We start from the raw sequence: 23,874 nt of genomic DNA on the forward strand, positions 1-23,874 counted from the left end.
AAAGAATGCTTGGATGGTGCAGAACTTGTAGCGCTACTTCTTGAGCTCTGTACCTCTGATTGAAACTGCTATTCTGGGACCTCATCAGTTTTCAAGTTTCTTGAGCTTTTCAGTTTAAGTTCTTGAGATCCTAAAAAAATTAAATTTATTAGGTTCTCCCCATTCCTTCTCCTCCCCTCTCTCCACCCAAAAAATAATAAAGAAATATCCAAAATCACAGGGAAGTGGGAAGATCAATAGGAAACTGTGTCTTATTACCACATGCTACTCAAAACTATCTAGGACATTTTTCATGTGACCTGCAGATACAGTGACCTGTCTTGGAGTAGAGGGAAAGAGAAAGCAAGCATGGAAAGTGAGAAGGTAGAGAGAGGGATAGTGCTTGCTTATTTGGTTTCTGGGACTCATGATAGATATTAATCAATAAGAACACCACTAAGACCTCTCCTGGTTTTATAAACTGCTTCCTAGCTGCTCCTCTCTTTTTCTTGTTACTGCTGAAAGAGGTGGGTTTCACTCAGACTCTCTCTCGAAATTGCTTTGGTCTTGTTTACTGGTTTCTGAAGACATGCTCAAGAACCACTTTTGGGGGCTAGGAGGTGTCTTTGTACATTTTCAAGGACAAAGATTACAAGAAATTATCTACAAAGCAAGCTAAAATGGAAACAAGCCCCCCAGAAACATAAGATCCAAAACATCTCTCCATTGATATCTAAAAAAAAAATACTAAGATAGAAAAGGAGAAAAGAAAATCAAAACTAGAACAAAGGAGGAAATGAAAAAACGGAACAGGCTGGGTAATAGCTGCATCTAATAGAAGCTGTTCTGTCTTCGGAGACAGCATATCGTTTACCATACCAGGACCAAGATACTTTAAGAAAGGCATTCATTTATCATAAAAACGATATGGGGTATCATGCAGACCAGCTGTGAGTCTCTCCAAGGGTAAAATAGACAGTATAAATTGTGTCAAAGTGTCAAGGGAGGGAGGGTCACGACTCTTCCAGTGCAGCAAAACAGTCCACTGGGCAGCAAAAAAAAAACCCAGTGAATTGCAGGCTGCATTTAATCCAAGCTAATTCAGTTGAACAATAAAGCTCAACAGCACACAGCTAGGGGCCAGCCCAAGCCCAGATTTTCAGTACTGTGGCTGTTTCAGCTGTAGCGCCTGACCAGAAAGTGTGGCATTTGAGGCAAAACCCAAGAACAATAAACGAAAGGGCCCAAATTAGGGCATCTAAAACAATACTGGGACACAATAAGATTGCTATATTAACATGTAGAAAAATACAGTCTCCAGGGACCAGATTCTGTGCTGTCTGAATCAGTGTAGCAATGGAGTTACCCCCATTTATATCAGCTGAACATCCTGCCAGAGATGTTTTTCATATTTGAATGGGAGGTTTTTTCTCAGCGTTGTTTACAACGAACCCTTGGAAGCTTGCAAGTGAAAGCTGTTTCCTTACAGAAGTTGTTTTTCCTCCATTAGACACACACACGCTGGCATATTATTGTAGGATTGCTTATGTATACTAAGCTCCAGGCACGATATTTCTTAAAAACACACAAAGCATTTTAAGGGGAGACTGAATGACCCAAGGGACAGGAAACAAAGCCTTTAGGATTCTTCCCTAAAATAAGGTTAGATTTGCACTATATTATTGGTCCAAATCCAGCCCAGAACAGTGAGGTGACAGCTCAGCAACAAATAATGTATGCATTCTGCTCACAGAATATCAGTGAGCAGATCACATGACAATGGATTTTTCCACCATTCAGATATAGTAAACAAAATACCTTCTTGAGTATTTTAATCCATCAACTCACTACTCTAAATTTGAGCTGTGTTGCTTAGTTGTGATTGGTCAGATAAATCACGTGCCATTGTTTCTGACTGGATGAACCTGCACGGGCTTCTGGAGCAAAGATTTGTTTATGTGGATTGAACACTGGGTTTCCACAAATGCTTGTACACGTGATTTAGAAATTTGCTCTCCACAGACATGTTCACCAGGAAAAATACTGTTCAGTATTTATGGAATGTGAGCACAAACCGGAAGAATTCTTTTCAAACAAATATTGACAGTAAATTGCCCAGCAGTAGTAGTGACCAAAAAATCACTATTATCTGCCACCTGTTGAGTGGCCAGTGTAAAATCAATCAGTAGTTTTATTCAGATTCCTTAGTGTCCACATTGATGGACAATTGCTCGCATCACAAATGCCATATCACACTTTGCACACAGTCTCAGTCTCAAGAGAGGCCCTGCACTAAAACACATGGATAATGAACTGACCTCTCACCCCTAGAACTGGTCCCTACAGTCCAGTTCAGGGTTGACATATTTTTGTGGCCCCAGATATCAGTATTGTTCATTTCTGGTCCTTTCTCCCCCACCAAATATCAGAGCCACATAAGAAGCACACAGGGCTACTTCAGCTGTTCTACTAAGCCCCTGACCTCTGAATTGAAATTGCAGACTATATGCATTCATTATTTCCAGTCAGAGGCACCTGATCCAGTGGCTAGCACTTCACCTTAAAAAGTTAAGTTTTGATCAGGGACTAAAACTGAGCTTTCACCTAGGTCTTACTTACCCCCCAAACTAGTTCACCCAACCGTGTTATCTCTGAGAGACTCAGGCTGTAATGATTACACAGATACCTTCATTTGCCATACCTACACTGACCTCTTTACACAAGGATGGATGTAGCGGAACAGTTTCTCCGGTGTTGTTGTGACTAACTCTGGCATTCGTATTGTCATTACAGTTCTGGTTAGGTCACTCTGTGTCATGTGGCTGTGAGCTGTAGGGGTAGTTATACTGGGGGATTTCTACTTAGAGGGAATACAATAGAGATAGGCTTTATTGCAAGAAATACTATAAATATTAATATTCTGTTGTCATCCATCTTTATTAATACGGCTTTTCCTCAATATTGGGCACATAATGGACTATCTTTTTCCATTGTCACCTGTTCTCATGCAAGCATATTTATTATTGACTATGCAAGAAGAACTCCATTCTCAATATATGTTAAGATCCACCATGTTCATTTCAATGTCCCAGGTCAGTGATGCGGGGCAGGATTTAGCTGCAGACCTATATCTGTCTTTTAGACCCTCTGGTGCATTGAAATTGATTTTTTTTTCAATCTTTGCATCCAGAATGTGCCCCTTGACCCATCTCATGAGAGAGTTCAAGTGAAGGAGATGAAAGCAGAGACTTTTTTGTCATCGCTATGAGAAGGCAATTCCCCCCTTCCCTTCTTTCAAATTAACTAATTCCTATCTGCTCCACATTAACGCGGGATGTCTTTTTGGCACGATGACATATGGTTTGGGAAAAGTGATTCTTCTGTGCTCTTTTGGAATTGGCACTCGGATATAAGTCCTGGCCAACCCAACCCAGATACTAGTTCTTTACTGCACAGTATGGAGTGAAGGTCTACTACTCTTGTATTCAAATGGGGCCTAATGCTGTGAGGTGGAGAATGCACATGACTGTTGGAGGAGCTGAGGATGCTCAGTACCTCCAGGAGCTGGCCGTCAGCTGCACTTCTTTTGCTCAGCCCAGCGGTTTCCATTGTTCTCAAGATAAGAAACAAACTATCAAATGTTGAGGGTGTGGTTGCTAAACCAGCTTTCAGTTACAACTGACATTTGTGAGTCTAGTGCTGGAGGAGGCCATGTTGCTGAAAAATGATATGGTTTGTGATGTCAACAGTATGATAATTGTCAGCTCAATAGAAGAGTATGTGGATCCATTTCCAACCTGTTTTAATAATAGTGTAACAACAAAAATGCTTTCTCCAATGGTTAAAGGCTAGAAGCTTGTTTACAGGCTTTTCCACAGGGTTTGCCTATTGTCAGTGCCACGAATGGCATCAATTTTCAGCAAGACAACTGTCTCCAGCACTAGGATCGGAAATGCCAATTGTAATTAAAACTTTTTTTTAAGCAAATACGCTTCACAGTTTAATTATGGCAAGAAATGATTCTTGTTTTGTGAGCTCCCGGACTGTTAGTCTGAGCAAAAGTCCGTTGGCATTCAGTATAGTAGTCCTGTCCTTGCTACCACACACTCCACACTGGAAATTTACTCTTAAATAAAATCTGAACAAATTTACCGCACCCAGGTTAAATGTGCCGTAAACACTGATTATTTCTTGTGACCCATATTGAATCCTAACTATGGGCTATGTCTATTTCCCTCTCTGGTATTTTCACGTAATCACAGTGTGAGTCACACTGCCTATCAAACATGCAGAGATAAGCTACAGTCATTTCAGGTGCTTCTAAACAATGACACCGAAAAATAATCTCACAATAGCTAAATGTTTTCTATTTTCCAAAAGCTCTTATTGGTGACCTTTCTTCCTGCAATGCAGTTTTTGCAATCACATAGCAACACAGCCCTTGAAATAACTTTTTTGATACTCTAAGTATAAAATATGGAGTTTGGAGAAACCGATTCCACGCAAATGCTACCTGTTTAAATGCTAAATGGCATCAAAAGTGAAAATAAAAAAGAGTGATGGCTCAGTAGAGGAATCCATTACGTGTCTGGATGCTCGAGGTCCCCTCTTCAGTCAGTCCCTTCTCTTGAGTTTCAACAAAAATGACAGGCAAGTGGGTGTAGTGAAGTTAACTTGGCACAATAGATGTCCTTCTCCTAGCTTAGCCCCCACAATCCTTTACAAGAGTCAAGTTTGCTAAAAACTTTAGGCCCTATTCTGTTCTTTTGCACAGACATGCCTGCATCCTCATCTGACTGTGTACTGAGTATTGCCATTTCAGCTTTCATCATGTGTATTTGTGAATCAGCTTCTAGCATGGACTTTCTTTAGATATGGGTGAACCTGACTTGGTTCAGAAAAGAGATAGCAGTGAAGTAAAACCCATACATGAACACCCTTGAACTTTTGGGAATTTTATATCCTCAGCTGATCTCTATGGGTTGGGTCATATCTTGTTCAACAAAGCATACAAGAGTTTGAGAACTTACCAAAACACATCTGAACTTTCTAATTCTCTTTTCCTTTACCTCCTTGAGACTCCAATAATAACCCTACCTCTCACATCTAACCACCCTCCAACAGGTCCCTGTTCCCTCCTCCTTTCTTATGACCATCCAGTAAAATCTAGCTTCCATCCTCCTGATGCACAAGCCTTCTCTCTTTGCAGTCCTCTGCTGGGCCACTTGAATTCCTCGTAGCTCACAACACTCCAATAGTGCCCCTCTGCCTTTAGAAATAAGTTGCAGGACTGTCAACTGACCTGCCAGGTGCACCTAGCAGTCAATTAAAGTTCCTTATGCTTTGAGACTTTGAACCATTGTGTAGGATTCATGCCCCACAGTGCAAATGGTTTGAACTGACTAGCATCCAGATGCCTGAAGACATGGTGCCAAAGCTGCTGGGTCCTGCAATAGGATCATCAAAGGTAGGGGAACTTTATTGTCCATTCATGGAATGGAGAGGAAGGAGTTTTGTAGCTGGAGCATATTGTTATGTTCGGAAGGGGAAAGTAGAACTTGCTCAAGTCACAGCATTTGGATCCAGATCCAACTTTCTTGAAATTTAGGGGTAGTCAGCTCCAGGGTTTAGTTTGGGCCCATCTCTAGAGCAAATTAGACTCAGTTGGAGGGTCCTGGGCAGGGATGTAGCCAGGCAGTTTCTGGAGGTTGTGGGAGGGAGGTAGATGAATGCAGTAGGAGCCAGAGAGAAGCAAGAAAGTGGTGTTCGAGAAGTTCTCATATTTCTGGAATGGGCAGAGGTTTTACTCTTCCCAGACTGGCTTGCCTCTCTGAGACTTGTGCATTTACAATCCAGTTCAAATACGGAAAAGGGAGATCTTTTACTTTTCTTCTTCTATGGGCTGTGTACAATTCTCTGTGCGTATTTTACATAACTGCTTAATCTACAGCCAAGTCAAAGCATCACTGAGAGAGGCAATATAAGGAAATTCCCAGAAGAACCTGCAATCACAAACTAAAAGGGTAACATAGTAAAGATGGTCCTTGTTAAGTTATGTCCCCTTGGAGGACATTTCACAATGATTGCCTGAAAATTGTAAGCTCTTCAGGGACATTGTCTTATGCATTTGTACAGCACGTTGCATGGAGTGGCTGCAATCTTCACTGAGACCATTGAGAAGTTCCCGTATATAAATAATAAATTATTATCCCATGAGATTTCTTGCAATATTTCACAAGAAGCCATGTTGCCCTTTTGTAATCTCCATGCAATGTATCAGCAAGCTGTGTAATGTAGTCAGCAGTCCCTTCCCTGACTACTTAATCCAGGCCAGGATTTAAGACCCTGTGTGGTGACAATAGGTAGCACAGTCTGTCTTTAATTGGTTTTGGCGCTGAAGAGCCAGAGAGAAATATAGAGTGCTGTCAGGGTCCAATGGCCACAGTTAAGAGCCCCACTTTTAAACATTACAACAGATGAATAGGGATATCACAAGATGCTGGTGGTTATCTCCCAAAAACAATGCTGTTCACCAGTGTTACCACTGTATGTCTGAATAGTAAGATGAATTATAATAAGTCAAGTAAATGTACGGCCCTCATTGATCGTAATGCAAAAATCCATGCGTAGGGTTATTATAATAACCAGGCGAGTATGTTATTAAATTAATAATAATATTCAGATGCCATCTTCCATCCATTTCAGTGGCATATGATGTCGAGTGTGTTGTGCTTACAATAATTTTAGGAATTCATTTTTTTCCAAGTTCAGGAAGCTAACAACATGAGCTTTTTGCTTTGCACTTCGTAACTTGTTATGTTATCGCTTGGTGAGATGAGGTGAAGACCCAGAGGCACATAAATGGGAGACCGGAGGTCTGTGATTATGTTTGCACTGACCCAGTCATATCCAACTTTATACCATGCAGCACTTCCCACAAAACAACTGCACTCTGGGATAAGAGACACAGTGTAGCTTGTTCACTTGAGTCAGGTTAAATCTCTCTGGGCTAGTGTAATCCAGAATGGGCATATTGAATTCAGTGATGCTACAGTGATTTACACCAGCTGAGGTCTTCAGTTTCTTTCCATTTATTACCTTCCAGTCTTGCCCTGCAGATCAGAAGAACATGGACACAGGTTCTTCTTTGGGCTAGGGCTGCTTTACACTGCACCAGTGTTGCAAAGTGGCCCTAAAGCCAATGTAACCAGCCACAGGAGGCTCCAGTGTGCTTAAGGGGATCTTCCAGTGGCATAAAGCTATTTAATGAGTTCTGAGCTATACCCCTCCTGCAGCCAACAGAAGGGTCAAGACCTGAGTAGCCTGGGACTTCCTGATCCCCAGGTGCCATGAGAGTCCCTTGGAGCTAATGGCTGCTAGTGTAATGTAGAGCAGCCTACAGATGGCTGTAATTTACTCCAGGAGACTGGCCTACCACGCAGCTGTCCCAGGACCAGGAGAGCACAAAAATGTCTGAGGGCCAGCATTGCACGTGCATGCACACACACACACATCCCTTCCCAAGTCATGCTATGTGCTTCGGTCATGGGTCAGCGCTGTGATCTCATGTCACTGCAACACTGTAGTGCACAAAACTGACATAACATGACACTGTCAACTCATGATGCAGATGAGATTTTTCTTATCACAGTTCCATCTGGGTTTGTTTTGTTTTTTAGTCTGGCAGCATGCTGGACCGAGCCATCACTTTTGGGAACTGTCCTGAAGAAGTCATGAATTGGAGCTATCCTCTACTCCTTCACCCCGCAGTGCAGATTGCAACATGCAGTGACTTTATAATGGGGGGAGGATATCAGTTCAGTATAATTTAACTCAGGAAGCAGATTTAAACTGCTTGCTTTTTTAAATTATTCAAGGAAAATACGTTTATGCAGGCGCACCAGGAGGTGCAGAATTGGGCCCTTTACGTCTTTATCTTTGAAGACATGGCATCCCTACTAGCCTACAACAGGATGAAGATTCGCAGCGTTAATGTATAATAACCATATCTCACTCCATTACAGGTAGTTCGAGGCCATTCTGCATAAACAGTATGCATCGCTTTGTGTCTTAATCTTTAAAAACCCCAAATGTCTTGGTTGCAGACATATGTTAAGGTTTAATACATCTACTGCCATAAAAGTGTTGCTCAAAACTAATGAACAAATGAATGTTTGTTTAATCCCCTTTGTGAAAATCAAACAAGCTTTCAACAGCTATTCATATATTTATTGTCAGATGTGAATCATCACTTAGGTGCTCTACCCTGTGCCATTAGCAGTTAATGCTCATAGTTTCACAGCATTAATCCACCTGTTTTTTCTTTTTTTCCCCAGTACCAGCTACAGAAAGGATCAGTGTGGAGAATCCTGTTTTGTCACTGGCAGAATTGGCTCTTCTTCTGCTTGGTCCTGGCAGTAATGACTATCATTCCCCTTGCAGTCTATCGAATGATGGTAGCTTTTAAGGACCCTCCACCCAGTGCTGTATTCCATGCAGCAGCTGTGTGCTTTGGAGTTCTCGCAGAGACTCTTCTGATCAAGTGAGTACAAGTCCCTTCCCCCTTCTCTCCTTCCCTCCCTTGCAAAAAAGCAGGGGGAGCGGGTGTTAGGCTCAGCAGCAGCTGAAAAGTTCCCAATAGATTTTCCCCTTATGTTAAATAACAAGTTTTAGAAGCGACAAATTGTTACTCTAGCATTGCTGGGTGTCATTAAGGTTGCATGTCTATACTTGTTTAATTTTAATTCTGCCGTTAAGCAAACTAAATGCTTTTTTTCTGTCTCAGTGAGGTCCACCCAGAATAGAGAATGAATAAGTGTTTCAAGGTTGTGTAACTGAGGGGTTTTTTTTGTTTGTTTGTTTCATTATGAGGAAGGAATTAAAAATTCCTCTTAGTCAGTACTTAAAATATCAAAGTCATTGTTTAATGCCTTTGAGTCATGGTACAACTAATTCAATTGCATAGGGTAATGCAGTTTCTTGGTATGTGAAATACAGATAGTACAGAGAAGTGATTGTAAAGTTGAATAAACACAAACTTAGTTTCAAAGTCTGAAACTTTCTGATGGATGCTTTTATAATGATCCTCCACAGCAGCTCTTCAGCAGGGATAGAACCCGGACCTTTAGTTCCACCTCCACCACCTAAGCTAAGGGAGTAACACTGTTAGCTGTTAGCAGTAGTAGACTTTTATCCCTTATGTGGTACAGCATGAAACATCTAGCTGTCCAGGGAACTCGCCTTGAGTATCTGAGGCCCACAGGAATTTAAATCCTGATATTGGCCACCTCTTTGAAATGACCCATCAACAGCCATGGGCCTAAACCAGAACTTCACATCTCACCTTCTGTACCTCCGTCCACCTTCCCAATGCACGCACTGACAAACACAAAGTTTGGATCCATATTTTTGTCCATATCTGGTTCTGAACTTTGTAACATAGGCTAAACCAGAACATTGAATCCAAACATTAACCCACCCAAAATTCATGTTCAGTGCCAGACCCAAAATTTGTGAGTCAGGTACACCTATAATTTAAAAACCATGCTATGGCAGAAAATGCATATGATCATGAATTCCTGCTTGGATTTCACTTTTCCCCCAATTTAAAACAAACACACTGACACAATTATCTTGAAGCCACAATGGTCGTCATTAAAATGTTGACATTTAATGTTTGAAACTAATTAGCATTACCATGGAATTACAGGTATATTAAGTGTCCTAACAATAATTACCTTCAAATGGTAATTCTGATTTTAATGGCAACCACCATATTGTAGGTGATTGCAGTCTGAGGGTGAAGGAGAGGGAATAGGAAGGGAATTAGTCTTTAATGAAGCATCTGAACAAGCATATATATGAGAGGAAAAGCCGCACAAAAATAGAAAAGGCTAACTATACACAAGTGCTCGTGAAAGTTTCTGATGAGATAAAAGCTTTAGAAACAAATGTGAGTTTAAAAGTGCATTTGAAAAGGTATGTACTCACATTGTGCACCACAACAACAGTAGAATGCTAATAACATTTAATTTCCCTTGACTTCTAACCTTCTTAACCTGCTGTAATGCTAGAATGGTGCTGTAAATCAAAATGTGCTGTATTGTATGGTGAACATGTGTATTGAATCATTCCAGACTGCCTGGTGCTTTTTAAAAACAAAACTCACAATAGTGTTTGTGCTGTTTTTTCATTTTTCATAGACCTTTCCTCTCAATCATTCTGCAACTGGTTAGCTGATGTGTTCAAAATACAATATAAAAAAAAGAGGAGGGGGAATTAGGAGGTAGAAAAACCACAGCAGAAACTACAGCACAGATGAGTAGGCCAAAGTATCCTTGACATTATTTTCCCCCTTGTTCTAAGTGTTATTCCATTTTCAAGAAAAACAAATTGGAATATTGCCTGGGGTCTACTGAATCATTAGGAAATTAAGAATCTGTTTTTAATAACATTTAACTTGTAAATAATGCATTAATTGATTAGCTTGAAAGTTAGCTTGAATGTTAGAAACTCTGGCACTAGATGCGTAATGAAAGAAGTGTTCTGTTGGAGGAGGCTGTATGGTAAATGTAACAAATTAAATATGACAGTTGATATTTGTGAAAATGGTGATATAATTAGAGGACACCTGCAGCTGTTTTCCAACCAAAACAACAGAAATTAAACATGTATAAAGGATGTGTGTCACATTTTCTCTTGGCATATTTCTTTTGTTCTCTTTAGGGTTTTTGTTAGGAGTTTTTTTTTTTTTTTTTAATTTCCCCTACCTTTTGTCAGATCATATGTCTAAACAAGCAACAAGTGTCTCTGTCTGATACTATGGTTTATTGGCTCTATGTGATACATCCATCAGACTAAAGGAAAAGAACAAGAATCTTATTTGCTAAGAGTTTGAATTTACTAAAGAACATGATGCATACCCAAGCATATTTATAAGTATGTAAGCCTAGATATGGTCAAGCATTCCTACCTGTAGAGTTCTTACCTGTGGGATTATCAACTGTGTATTTATTTCCCCTTTGTTGTCAAGGAGGATTTTTTTAAAGTGTGACAACATAATATTGAACAACCATGCGTAGGTATTTTAAATGTAAATGTGTAGTTTGCACTGTATGTGTGTGAGAGAGAATTTGATGTTGTTTTCTACATTTCATGAGGATCTGAGTCCACATTTCCAAAGATGAAAGCAGAGCATTAACTCCCTGAACCAACCCCAGGCTCACATTACTGTTAAAGGAGTGGGAAATTTTCGTGCATATTCATTGATGATGGTCCCAAAACATAAAATTAGGATCTGGATACAAAGTTTTTCAAAGTTCAGGAAATATTTGGATCCAGGGATTTTTTTCATCTTAAGTATTCAGTCTTCAGTGTGCAAGAGTAAGTCCTATTAAAGGAAATAGAAATTAAACTTGCACAAATGGGAGTCTCTGGACTTGAGTTTTCTCTGAGTTACATAGACTCATAGACTCATAGACTTTAAGGTCAGAAGGGACCAATATGGTCATCTAGTCTGACCTCCCGCATGATGCAGGCCACAAAAGCTGACCCCCCCCACTTTCCCTTAACTCTGCTGTTGAAGTCTCCAGATCGTGATCTAAAGACTTCAAGTTGCAGAGAATCTTCCAGCTTGCGACCCCTGCCCTATGCTGCGGAGGAAGGCGAAAAACCTCCAGGGCCTCTGCCAATCTACCCTGGAGGAAAATTCCTTCCCGACCCCAAATATGGCGATCAGCAGAACCCCGAGCATACAGGCAAGATTCTCTAGCCAGACCCTCATTTTACCAGCGATGGCCGTTATTGCCTAATTGACTAAAATCACGTTATCCCATCAAACCATTCCCTCTATAAACTTATCTAGCCTAATCTTGAAGCCAGAGAGGTCAATGTAAATGAGAAAAAGCTCCATTCAGGTCAATGGAATTCCACTGGTATTGATACGTGAGATCACAAACAGGTCCTATATGACAGAGCAACAAGAGAACCAGAGCAGATGTGCATGTGCTATTCATGCTGTGAACATTTGAGTGCTCTGTTCATGGAATGTGGTCCTTAGAGCTGATAGATCAGATATTTCATCATAGGCATTACATGAACAGCATTACAATACCAATTTCCTTTATTTATTTCCAATTGGTATTAGTTTAACTGAGAACAGAATTTGGTCCAGTGTTTCTGATTTATATACAACTATGTTATGAAATGCCTTGAAAAGGGTTTCATATTTTAGTTTAGCTATAACTTGTAATATCTTAATATTCCAAATTTTGTGTTTCATGCTGTGTTTTGTTGAACTAGATAGATATAAATATTCCAAATTGTGTTCCCAAGTGAAGAGATTTTGGTGATCTCAACATCATCCCTATCAAGGATTATTTTCAAAAAATAATAATAAAGTGGTCAGGATAACTCTGGAGGCTGGTATGGGGATATGGGTAGCTTTCACTTCTAGGTCATCCCCAATACACATACAACCCAGATCAGCAGTAACCAGAAGTTGTTACAATGTGATGGCTGTCAGTTGGACTATGCAGAAGGAACTGATGATGTCAGCAGACTGGAGTCCATGTTAAAAAAACAGCACCACAACTGGAACCATTATTGGTAGTCTGAACATAAATGTCAAGTATTGAATGGACATGGAAACTGGACACTCTTCTTCGAGGCTGGGGAGCACTGGTGGAGCTAGCGCTGGAATATCCAGTTCTGTGGGTGAATGGAGGACTTCAGCCTCCATGACTGTCCGTCTAGAACTTTCACATACACTAAATTCATCTAAAAAAGAAAAAAGACAAGACCCCAGAGTTAGGGTAGGAATGGCTGTCCTTGCTGAGGAGTTCAGCTACCACTGTGTCTGCAATATCTGGCCATTTTCTCCAGAGCTAAGGCACACTGAATAAAGCTATGTGGGGAAAATCCGACTGCAGCACATAGCCAACTGTGAATGCTGTAAGTCTTCAGCATGCCCTTTGTCAGTTGTCAGAAACACAGATATTCATAAACAAAGGAGGAAGGAGGAGACTAAAATTTCACTTTAGAATAAACACTGTGGACATTGATTCGGAATGTGCTAACAGGGTAGGAACCATTTATGTAAATATATGAAACAATCATACTGTGCCTTTGGAGCAATGATACCTTTATTACCGATTTTTGTTTTTATCTTGATGAAGCCAGTGTCAGACGGCAGTTGAGACTGGCTTTGATGACGGATATAGAATGTATTGTGCATGACACTGGAAGCATGATATCATGGAGACAGATTGCACAATGGCTTGGAAAATCATCACAGTTCTTTCATATATGGCAGAATTCTTCCCCCAGATGCAAATATAGAAATTTTCTCTATAATAAAATTACAGCTTTATTCTATAAGAGCAGTCTCTGAACGCTGTTACTTTGGTAATGTTTCCTGTAAAATAACACAACCATTATGTAGTACTCTGTTCTACACCTAAAATGTCTCCGTTTTCATGCTTGTGGGGCATGTGTGACACAGTTGTGTATAGTCACTTTAATCTTGTAATGTTGTTCATGTAATGCCTATGATGAAATGTCTGACCTATCAGCTCTGAGAACCAGATTCCATGAACAGAGCACTCAAATGTTCACAGCATGAATTGCACAAATGCACTTCTGCTCTGGCTGTGTTGATTCACGCAGTTTTACAGATGCATCACCAACGTCAAGTTTGTTTTGTGCATCATGTTTGCCACCGTTAATGTTGATCTCATTTGACATTATGCTGATTAGTAATGGGCAATGGTACCCACACAAATGTAATACAAGAGGTTCACCAGTAACAGAGAGTGGTTGCCAAAGGATATTGTGTCAGCAGCCCGGCTGCTTGAACACTAGTCATCATCCTCTTTAGCATGAATGAGGAGTCAGAGTCCCACTGGGATAAGCGTCTTCTCCCTTAGGTCAACAATGTTGTTTGTCTGCTTCTTTTTTCATTGGGCTTTTTCATTTCTTTCTGTCTTTTTCTGTTGATGCAGGGAAGACATTGCTCTAAAATTCATAATAGGAGATGGTCTAGTAACACAGCCATATATTAATTTCATCAAGAGAAGTAAAGAAAGAATTTTCTTCTTGGATCCCCACTTCACATGGGGCCCAATCGTGCATCCTCGACTCCCGTACAATTCCCATTGAAATCACTAGAGTTTTGGCAGAGTAAAGAGTGCAGGATCAAACTGTATTTTTTAAATTATTCTGGCTCTACTTTGTGTTTTTCTTTGCTTTCCCTATGGGCTCATTTGCTTTCCTGCTTCTGTTTCTTGCTCTTTCTTTCTGTCCTCAAGACCTGGCCCTATTCCTTTAAGTGAAATTAACCTGGTCTACTTTCTTCCTTACTGCTCTCCTTGTCTTGCTCTGCTTTGGTATCTGTTGAATTCTGTTTTCACTAAAGAACAAAATGGGGTAGTCTCTGCAGGCTTTAGACAGAAATCCCTGCTTTAAGTTTTTCATAGATTTATTTTAAAATTCATTTGCATATAATATGACAACATGTCAAATAAGTGCTAGTCATTTGACTTACAACCTCTGCACAAAAGTGCTGAGTATGACAGATACTTTTCAAAGTTGTATGTGCAGGTATGCTCTGCTTCTGGGTGGCATTGGAAAAACACAGGCAGAGAAGTGAAGCTGTCAAGTCTGGTCTTCTTTGGTTTCCCTGGAAGACTTTGTGTGGATTTCAGAGGCTATGTATTATTAGTTCTCAATCCTAACTGGAAGGATGGGCGGTGCTGAGTCTTTAACAAAGATATCCTTTCTCCAGTTAGGTATTGGAATGAAGTAAGTGTGAACAAAAGCAATAACCACAAAATCCAAATAAAAATCCCTTCCCTTCTCAAATGCTCAGCTTTCACAGCCTTGTGATGTCATAATTTCATTTGTTTTCCAATCACCAGCAACTTTCAGGAAAGCCAGGACCTAAAGTTCCAAGGTAACAACCAAGCAGGCAAAATCTTTTTTTCAACAAAAATCTTTTTTTATATATCATATTATGGGGGACAATTGTAGGTGCAGAGAAAGGACTTGCTCCATCTTCCATTATCTTCCATTTGGATTGGACCTTTAATCAAAGGTAATTACATCACATGACATTAGGATCTCACTAGTATTGCTGCTTTCTAGGATATTTTGCAAATTCCAATCTTTCTGTTGTTCCATTGCAAAGATGCAGCTGTCACAGTGTACATGAATATACCCTGCCCTGTTTCTCTGATCTCCCCAAAAAAACATTCCCAGTCAAATAATATCAGCAACAAAGTTCTGAATTTCAAAGATTATTTGGGAATACTAAAATGCTAAAAAAAAAATTAACCATCAGGAATCACGTCTTTTTTAAAAAAAACAAGGAAATTAAATGCAAATAAGTGATGTAGTTGTTGGGGAAAAATCGGGTAATGACAAAGTTTGGGTTCCAAAGGCAATGTTAGTTAACTCAGCTGTGTAGCACATACGTAGCATTTCCTATTTCTATTTTTCTGGTTAATTGCATTGTTTAACCCATTACTGCTGGTGTTTGTATACAAATGTGTATCATTAAACTATACAAGAGATGCAATTTATAAGAGCTAAAAGTGGTGCTACAATCTTAGCTTTGGCATTTCTTGCCCTTTATGATTTCCAGGGGAACACTTTTAGAAAGGTGCCCTTCAGTTTGCCTCTGCATATTTGTACCTCTGTGCGAGTGTCAGGTACTCAGACTTGTGCCCACAGTGCATTTTGCAGGCACATATTTTGTTGGCACAATTTGCACCTGCCAAAAAGGGGGCAGGGGCTAGCCTGGCTAAAAATATACCCCTGACTCTGCAAACTTTAGTGTTGTGTTGACATAGTTTTTAGCAACAGAGAGGTACCGATCTAGATGCAAACCTGTAGGTTGAAAAAAAATCACAAAATGAAATTAATACAATACCAGGACATAAGGAAGATGTGCTGGCTTAGTTAAATAAGGCACAACTGGTATTATTTAATTAAAATCTAGAGTGCAGCTGTTAGGGGAAAATCTAGCCAGTTTTAGACAGAAAAATCTGCCTCCATGTTGTGTTTCAGCATCATTTTTAACACTATAACTAGACTATGAGAGTAAAAGATAGGGGTTTGTTTGAGGGCGTGGGTGTATGTGTGTGTGAGAGAGAAAGAGAGAGAGAGAGAAACAAGGATGGTGTTCAAATACTATATAAAATACCCTTTCCTACTGGAGAGATGGAGAAAAAATAAAATTACACTAGGCCCTCTAAGCTCTTCTAGTGCAGTGAGTGCTCTGAGGCTGAGGATAATGGAGTGAAGAGAGGTCATGAGGAGGCTCGCATGTGCGTACTATCCATAGCAAGGTTCCCTATCTCCAGTATGAGGTTTTTACCACCCTGCTATATACATTATACATCTTACAAAGGAAAACAGTTTTGTTTGCCAAGTGAGAGATCATTTCAGCCGGGCAACATTTCTGTTTTCTCCAAGAATGAGAAAGATACTTTTATTTTCTATAAAAAATAGTTACAGCTATTTGCATCTGTGCTGTTGCAAAAATTGGGCTAACGTCTTATTTTACTACCTGCAGCAGAGCCATTTCAGCGCTTCAGAGAAATCATGCTATTTATTAGACTTGCAGAAAAAAACTTTTAGAACGTTTGATGAACCTAGACCATTACAAAAACTAAGGAAACTTTAACTTGACACCCTCCGAAGATTTGGTGGTATTGTTTTGCATTGTTTTAGTGAATATTTATACAACACTAGAACTTTGTATGATACTCTATAGAGAGTGAAAAAGGCACAGGTCCAACCAAGCCCTGCTCTGAGCAAGTGGGGAGCAGCTACCTTTAAAACACCCTTCTGCTCTTCCAATCCTGGGGTTGGCTGGGATCCCCAGCGTAATTTAGAGCAGCCTAAGTAGGACATTCTGCTGGCTGGTGATTGCTGTAATTCAAGTGCTGCAGCTATGTCTCCTATGTCCCAGTGTGTCCCTGCACCAAGGGTAGGTTCTGGGAGCCGGTGACATTGAGCCAGCTACACCAGATTTATGCCACCCATTTAAATTCTCAGGAGAAAAGTTAAAGATAATACGAGTCACATTGGGCTGTGAATTAATCCTAGCACTAGAGCTATTCATAATTAACAGTCTTTTTGTAAGATTTTTGTTTTGTTTTGTTTTCCATTATTTGTCCGGCCTCTGTGTAACATTTGATTGGGCACCATTAGTCAACTGTTCTTTCCCCTTTCATCCAGAAATGAAATTCATTTAACCATAAAACAAATTCATTTGCCCTGGAACTATTTTTGGATTGTTTGTATTATTCCTATTTTATGAATATTCACACCACCAGAATTCCATCTGTATGAACACTTGGGAGCAAAACAAAACGATGGGTTCACTGACCTTTTGAACCCCCTGCGTCTTCTCCACCTCCTTACCAGTCTGAGCAGCGAGGGCACTGGGGCTGCTCTTCTCCCCTCCCTCGCAAGGGCCATCAGCGGCAGGGAGGGAGAGGATGCGGGGCTCCACGCAGCACGCTGGGGGAAGAGGCGGGGGAGGGAGAAGCTTGGCTGCCGGCGGAGCCTGTCCTACAGCAGCAGCCGGCAGGACCAAGCTTGCTTCTGCCCCCTGCCCCCGCCAGAGAGCGGTAGGTGGGGGGGCGGAGAAAAGCGGGCTGAGCCGGACCCCAGCAGGCAGCAGTGTGCCATTAAAAATTGGCTCACGTGCCGTCTTTGGCATGCGTGCCATAGGTTGCTGACCCCTGACCTAGAGTGAAATGTGGGGAGCAACCGGAGAGGAGAAGTAAGATGTAGACAGGCCAGGCCTGTGCAAAACCTTAAAAGTGAGAGCAGTGAGTTTGAACAGAAAGGGATGGGGAGTTAGTGAAGGACCTCGAGAGAGGGCATCATTGTCAGAACTGGGGAAAGGAAATTACCCCACCCACACACCTCCTCCATTGTCTGTAGAAGCAAGAAGACACAGACTTAAGGCTGCCTCTCTACCCTCACCCAGCCCTTTATTGTTAGGATCTCAAAACAGATGGGGTCAACTTCTTCCCAGGTGTAATTCCATTGACTTCAGTAGGCTTACATCAGGGATGACTTTGGCTCTGCGTGACTGTACAAGCCATATGCACTGCAATTGCAAGGCACAGCAGATTGAGCTAAGGCCAGAGAAGGAGCCTGTACTCTGCATTTCCTTGATTTGGGGGATTTAAATTAGACCCTTTTGTTGTTTTTTTCAGGCCTATTTTTGTATTTTATACAATCTCACACTGCCTAGAACTTAGTTGTTGAAATATTCACACAACTCTGTATTGTTTGGGGAGTAATACATGGTTTTCCCCAGTGGCACAGTGATAGTCTTGATCTGCCAGCCTCCTGCTGTCCACTGCCATTGTGTCTCACGGTCACTGAATGGCCTGAGGTGTAGCTGGCACTCATGGACCCCCCTCCAGTGCCTGTAACTCTGAAACTACATGACATCTTAACCTTTATGAAATTTCTTCAAGACAGCATTTAAAAACACCCAAATCTTTCCTGACCTTTACATTTTAGTAGAGGTTGTTTTTTTTTTTTTTAAATTGATGTTACAATATTTTTTTTCTTAGTTGTGGCATTTTTAAGCTAGTTCAAGGGGAACTTTGCTTTCCTTTTCCCATCCTATTTGAGGCCAATCATTAATCATGGAAGGAAAAGCACTCCAGATTCAAACCTGACTTTATAATGTTTTTATGTTTGTGACATTTTATATCTATCAGTTGATGGGAAGTTCTATCCTTTTCATTTGTAATCTGCTAGGTTGTAATTTGAGACTAGATTCTGACTTCCTTTTTAACCTCTCTCAGCCACACCAGTGCAGGTTTTGCCATGCTGCTCTATGGAGAAAGTAATGATTGTGTGCCAGTGAATTCATGGGGATTGCTAAAGAAATTGCTAAAGAGCTTCAATGATCATCCAGGCTACATCCCGAGGAGCCTGATTCTCATCTCACACTGTCAGAAATCAGGAGTAACTCCATTCAAATCAATGGAACAGATTCTGCAATCATTTACACCGCATGAATCCAGAGTTGCTCCACTGAGTACTTTAACTGAGCTACTCTGTAAAATGAACATGAGAGAAGACTTAGACCCAGGGTTTTTACTCAAAGATTTTAAAATTGTAAAAAAATTGGGAACTTTAAAGAGAAGGTTCCCACCTGTTTTTATGGCACTTGCTCTTTCTAATGAAACTAGGAACTGCATATCGCACAGCGCAAACCATTGTGCGGTGAAACCTGGCTTTATGCTTAAGTGAAACTTTCCATATTCTCATATATTCCTTATCTACTGTAATCTCATAAAATCTTCCATGATATCGGACAATTATAATATTTAAGGCTTGGATTCTAAACACTTTCCAGTGGTGCTATTGAATTTGTAGTCACTTGCTATTTATTTTTGTTGTGTTGTTTTGTTGAAACTATAGGATAGTTCTTGTTAAATCACTGTAGGCAAGAAGATTAGTCCTGATAAATATATGTAAATAGGTAGAGCTGGGCAACATTTTTTGTCCAAAATTTTTTTAAGCATAATAGGCAGATTTGGCAACACCAAAATATTTCATGAACTTATGTTGGTATCACTGAATTGTTCATGTAAAAAAAAAATCCAAAAAAGTCAAATTGTTGCATTTCAACATTTTCAAAATGAAATGTTTTGATTTTTCAGTTTAAGATGTCTACTTATTTTGAAATTTTCTTCAGTTTTATTTTTAAAAATTAAAAACTTTAAAAAATTCTCAGTTGAAACAAAACAACTTTTTTTGACTTTTTTGATTTGCTGCAAATTTCCAAAAAAATAGTTTTCCGTTTAACCCAAAACACTTTTTTTTCTCCCAATTTTTTTGGAATTGTGAACCGAAAAATCCATTATTCACACAGCTCTACTTTCTAGTCCAAAAACTGAAGGTCACTTCAAAGCTGCTTGGTGAAGGAACCTAATCCTGCAGACAGTGCAGTTATTGGCCATTATTTCTGAATCCAATTGTCAAGAAAGGGAAAGTTTATGGGGAAAACAAATGCTGCACTTATTACTGTGATGCAACATTCATAAAATATATTTCATTGAGGGGGGAGTTTACACAGGGGGTAATGAGATTTTTCCTTTATGCATTATTTATAACTGCTTAATCCAGGTGCTGTAGGTTATTTTTTTTATTCCTCAGTTTCACCGCTACAAAACACTTCAGTATTTCTAATTTATTTTTGCTTACAATACAGATGTTCTCAATTGTGTTTCTAACGACATTTCAACCGTTATGATTGCTTTTATTTGTTTGTGTCAGTGTATAAACGGGTTGAATGTGCAGTGTACAATAGTTGGTTTCAAGAAGCTTGTAAAAGCCTCTAGTGATTTAGTTATCAACAAATTAAGCTATGCCTAACAGTAATATCTTTATCATTGGTCGTTTTAATCTTCAGATGAGTTCCCTGCAGTTTATATGGCTCTTATATCTTCACATAAAGGTTTCATCCTTTAAAAGAGCATTTTTCAAGATGACCATTTGGAAACAACATTTGGAGGAACATTTGGGTTGCGTCCTCTAACTAAATTTCCAAGCTGTTAGTAATGGACTAAAGAAAACGTTGTCTGCACTGAATACTAAAAAGCTATAAGTAAGAGCCTTGAAGGTTATGTGTAAATATTGACATTTTTATTTTATTTAGCATACAAAAGTGAACTTGCAGTGTTGCTTATCTTGATAGAAAGCGACGACCGTATCTGCATCATGAGATGTATTCCTCACACTTCTGATTTACAGGAGGTGTTCTACCGTTTTTCAGTTGAGGGTTTTACGATATCCCTGATTAGACTACAGAGATTTGGGGAATGAGTGTTCACATAGGAACATGTCAAGCAAATAATAGAAGAAATTCCTTTCGTGTTAAAAGGTCATGTCACATATAAAAACTTGGGTTCCAACAAACCCATTAAGATCCTTGGCTGAGAGATGCAATAGAACTTTAGGGCATTCAACTTCCAGCAAGTTCAGGTCCTCAGTTCATCATAAAAGAAGCATAGGCCAATAACTGCAACACTACATTGCTGTCCCTTACACCCAGCCACACTGCCTTTCCCCTCATGTGTGAATGTATTGTCGTGTCTTTTTAATTGGAGGTTACTACAGGAGCTACAAAAAATTCCCATATTTTCCTAAAGCATTCAAAAATAATACAAATGTACAAATAATAGTCTGTGGTTCTTTCCAGGTGTTATTTACACTAAATGCATTAGTATATGCTACGTGATAAGATGTTCATTGCACAGGTTTGTGATCCCAAGGCACAAAACACAAGGGGTCCACAATATTCTCAATAAATCAGAAAGCCGTAAGATCTTTGCTGTTCATACAGAACTGGATCATTGTTTCATGAATGGCACTATATAGTCAGTGGTTAATTTGGAATGAAAGAGACGCCGGGGCTCAAGCAATTAGGTGCTGGGGCTCAAGCAATTTTTTTACGTTCAGAACTGATATGAGAAGCTCAGAGGTGTCAGGGCTACGAACTGCCAAGCCTAGAGGTGCTGGGGCTCAGCCCTGGCAAGCTCTGGCACAAATTAAGCACTGACTATAGTCATGAAAAGTGCCCCAGTAATGACTAGGGAACTCATTAGTTCTCTCTTTGGAACACGAGCACTATCAGAATTTTTTCTAAAGTATTTTCTTCCTTTTTCTTAACACTCTTAGTATTAATACTCTTTGTTCCTGCACGAAACCTGAGCATTTCTCTTGCTTCAGCTGCCTCTCTTTTGTGCTTCTCAAGGGGGTGTAATGGAGATTTTATTTATTTGCATATATGAGAAGATGGATTTAATAAATTGCAGAATCATAAATTTCATTTTTTGGAGGGAAGTATCACTCCCTTTGTGGTAATTTAAGGCTGTACAATCCACATAAATGTTGCCAGTGTCTTCAGTGGATACCTTAAGAACTGGCCTATAGACCACACTGACTTTGATTCTTCCTATTATTTATGAAAAACCTTACAGTTCCCCACAGCACCCCATCTTTATGGGGCCCAGGTGGGAAAACCTTCTCAATAGGTGGAAGGCTATGGTAACAGAGCCAAGAGTTAGCTCAAGACCAGGACAAGGAGGTTGATCTTATGCACTTTACCTGAATGGGGCCAGGCTTGGCCGTAGACATACTTAGACTTTTTTCTGGCAGCTAGTGCAAAGTGTGGAGCACAGATGTAATTTGCTCTTGTTAAATGTACCCTGCTCACAAAACAGGCAGCCATATGCTGCACTGGCTGAAGCTTCTAAGAGGCCGTCATCAGTGCTCTCAGGTAAAGCACATTGCCGCCATCTAGCCAAGAGATAATGAAGATATAGATGAATGTGATGAAGGCAAAAGGCTTAATTCCTTGGCCAGTTGGAGATGGTGAAAAAAGGCATTTGGGGCCACTTTGCTAGGTAGGACTCCATGGGTAGAGATGAGTATAACTAGAACCCGAGGCTGTGACCCACGGTGGTAGTCAGCCTCAGCTTCAAAGGCAGTCACAGATTTTGTCAAAACAACGAGGAGTCCTTGTGGCACCTTTGAGACTAACAAATTCATTTGGGCATAAGCTTTCGTGGGCTAGAACCCAGAAAGCTTATGCCCAAATGAATTTGTTAGTCTCACAGGTGCCACAAAGACTCCTCGCTGTTTTTGCTGATACAGACTAACACGGCTACCCCTCTGAAACCTGTCATCATGCAAGGCACAGATTTTGTCAGTTTCTCCAAATGCTTTCTCTTGCCAATCAGCATCACCTTCATGTTATCTAGAAAGAGCCTGGGCCAACTGGCTTGCATCTATGCCTTATCTCTGCCAGACACAAGGAAGCTGTAGTGTTTGGTTTCAGTAGAGTTTGGTGTCATCAGGATATTGATGACACTGTAGCGCATACCGATTCCCATATCACAGATATGTTTTGAACAAGAGGGGTGCCAGCGCTGTGATACTGCACAACTGAGGGCATGTCTACACTGCCCCAAAGTTCAAATTACAGGGGCGTGAGTAGCAGTGTGCACCAAAGTGCTACGCTGTAACCCTCCCATGTGGATGCTGTGGGCATGAACTGAAAGGTTCCTAGTTCACATTAATGTAGTCCTGTTTGAAGAGGAATACAGTAAAGCAAAGTAGGAATCTTTTTGTTTGCACCCATACGGGGGAGTTACAGCAGAGCACAGACTACTCACACCTCTGTACTCTGAACTATGACCAGTGTAGGCAAGACCTGAAAGCCCTTGGGAAGGAAAATTAGTTACCTATTACCAGCTTCTGGGAACTTCTTGATGGAAATTAGCAGAACTACCATTCTTTCCTCCCTTTGCCATGTCAAGAGCACCACGTGGTGAACTGCATTGAAGGCCACTGCAAGATACAACAGTATTAGCGAGGACATCTGACTTTTCTCCATTTCCATGCAGAGATTATCAGTGCCCATCACTGCAGCATTCAGGTCTGAAACCTTATTCATGTTCATAAAAGTGGAGGATGTTAGATGCTCTTGAAGTTGGCCTCCCACTACCATCTCAATGATCTCTCACAGAAAAGGGAGGTTAGGGATCAGCCAGTCAGTTAGTGACATTAGTGTCAAGAGGTAGTTTCATGAGAAAGGGTCAGAAAACTCCGTGTTTGCAAGATGCTAGCAATGAAGTCAGTATGTTTAGCCCCTCCGGCCTTGACATCATTACCAAGCTCTTTGAGAGGCCATCCCAGAATCTTGGCAATATTCTTTGGACCTTATGTTCTCTTGCATCAAATGCTAAAACAATAAGTTATATGTACTTTGTTTTTTTCACGTGATTAAGTGAAACCTAGGGAAATAAAGAGAAATCTGTAGAGGAAACATATGCCTATTATAGATGAACC

The 23,874-nt window shown here is 40.3% G+C and overlaps 1 protein-coding gene across 1 annotated transcript in view; it reads left to right on the top strand.

The window, feature by feature from the left end:
- LOC112109893 overlaps positions 1 to 23,874 on the top strand; it is a 181,327-nt gene that overhangs the window by 149,140 nt on the left and 8,313 nt on the right. The window contains exon 4 of the mRNA XM_024204622.2: positions 8,316 to 8,521. Within this exon, the coding sequence (XP_024060390.1) occupies positions 8,316 to 8,521 (206 nt within the window). The remainder of the gene's footprint in view (positions 1 to 8,315; positions 8,522 to 23,874) is intronic.

This window comes from Terrapene carolina, unplaced genomic scaffold, assembly GCF_002925995.2.
Source record: "Terrapene carolina triunguis isolate 2854851 unplaced genomic scaffold, T_m_triunguis-2.0 Scaffold211, whole genome shotgun sequence".
Classification (NCBI taxonomy): Eukaryota; Metazoa; Chordata; order Testudines; family Emydidae; genus Terrapene; species Terrapene triunguis.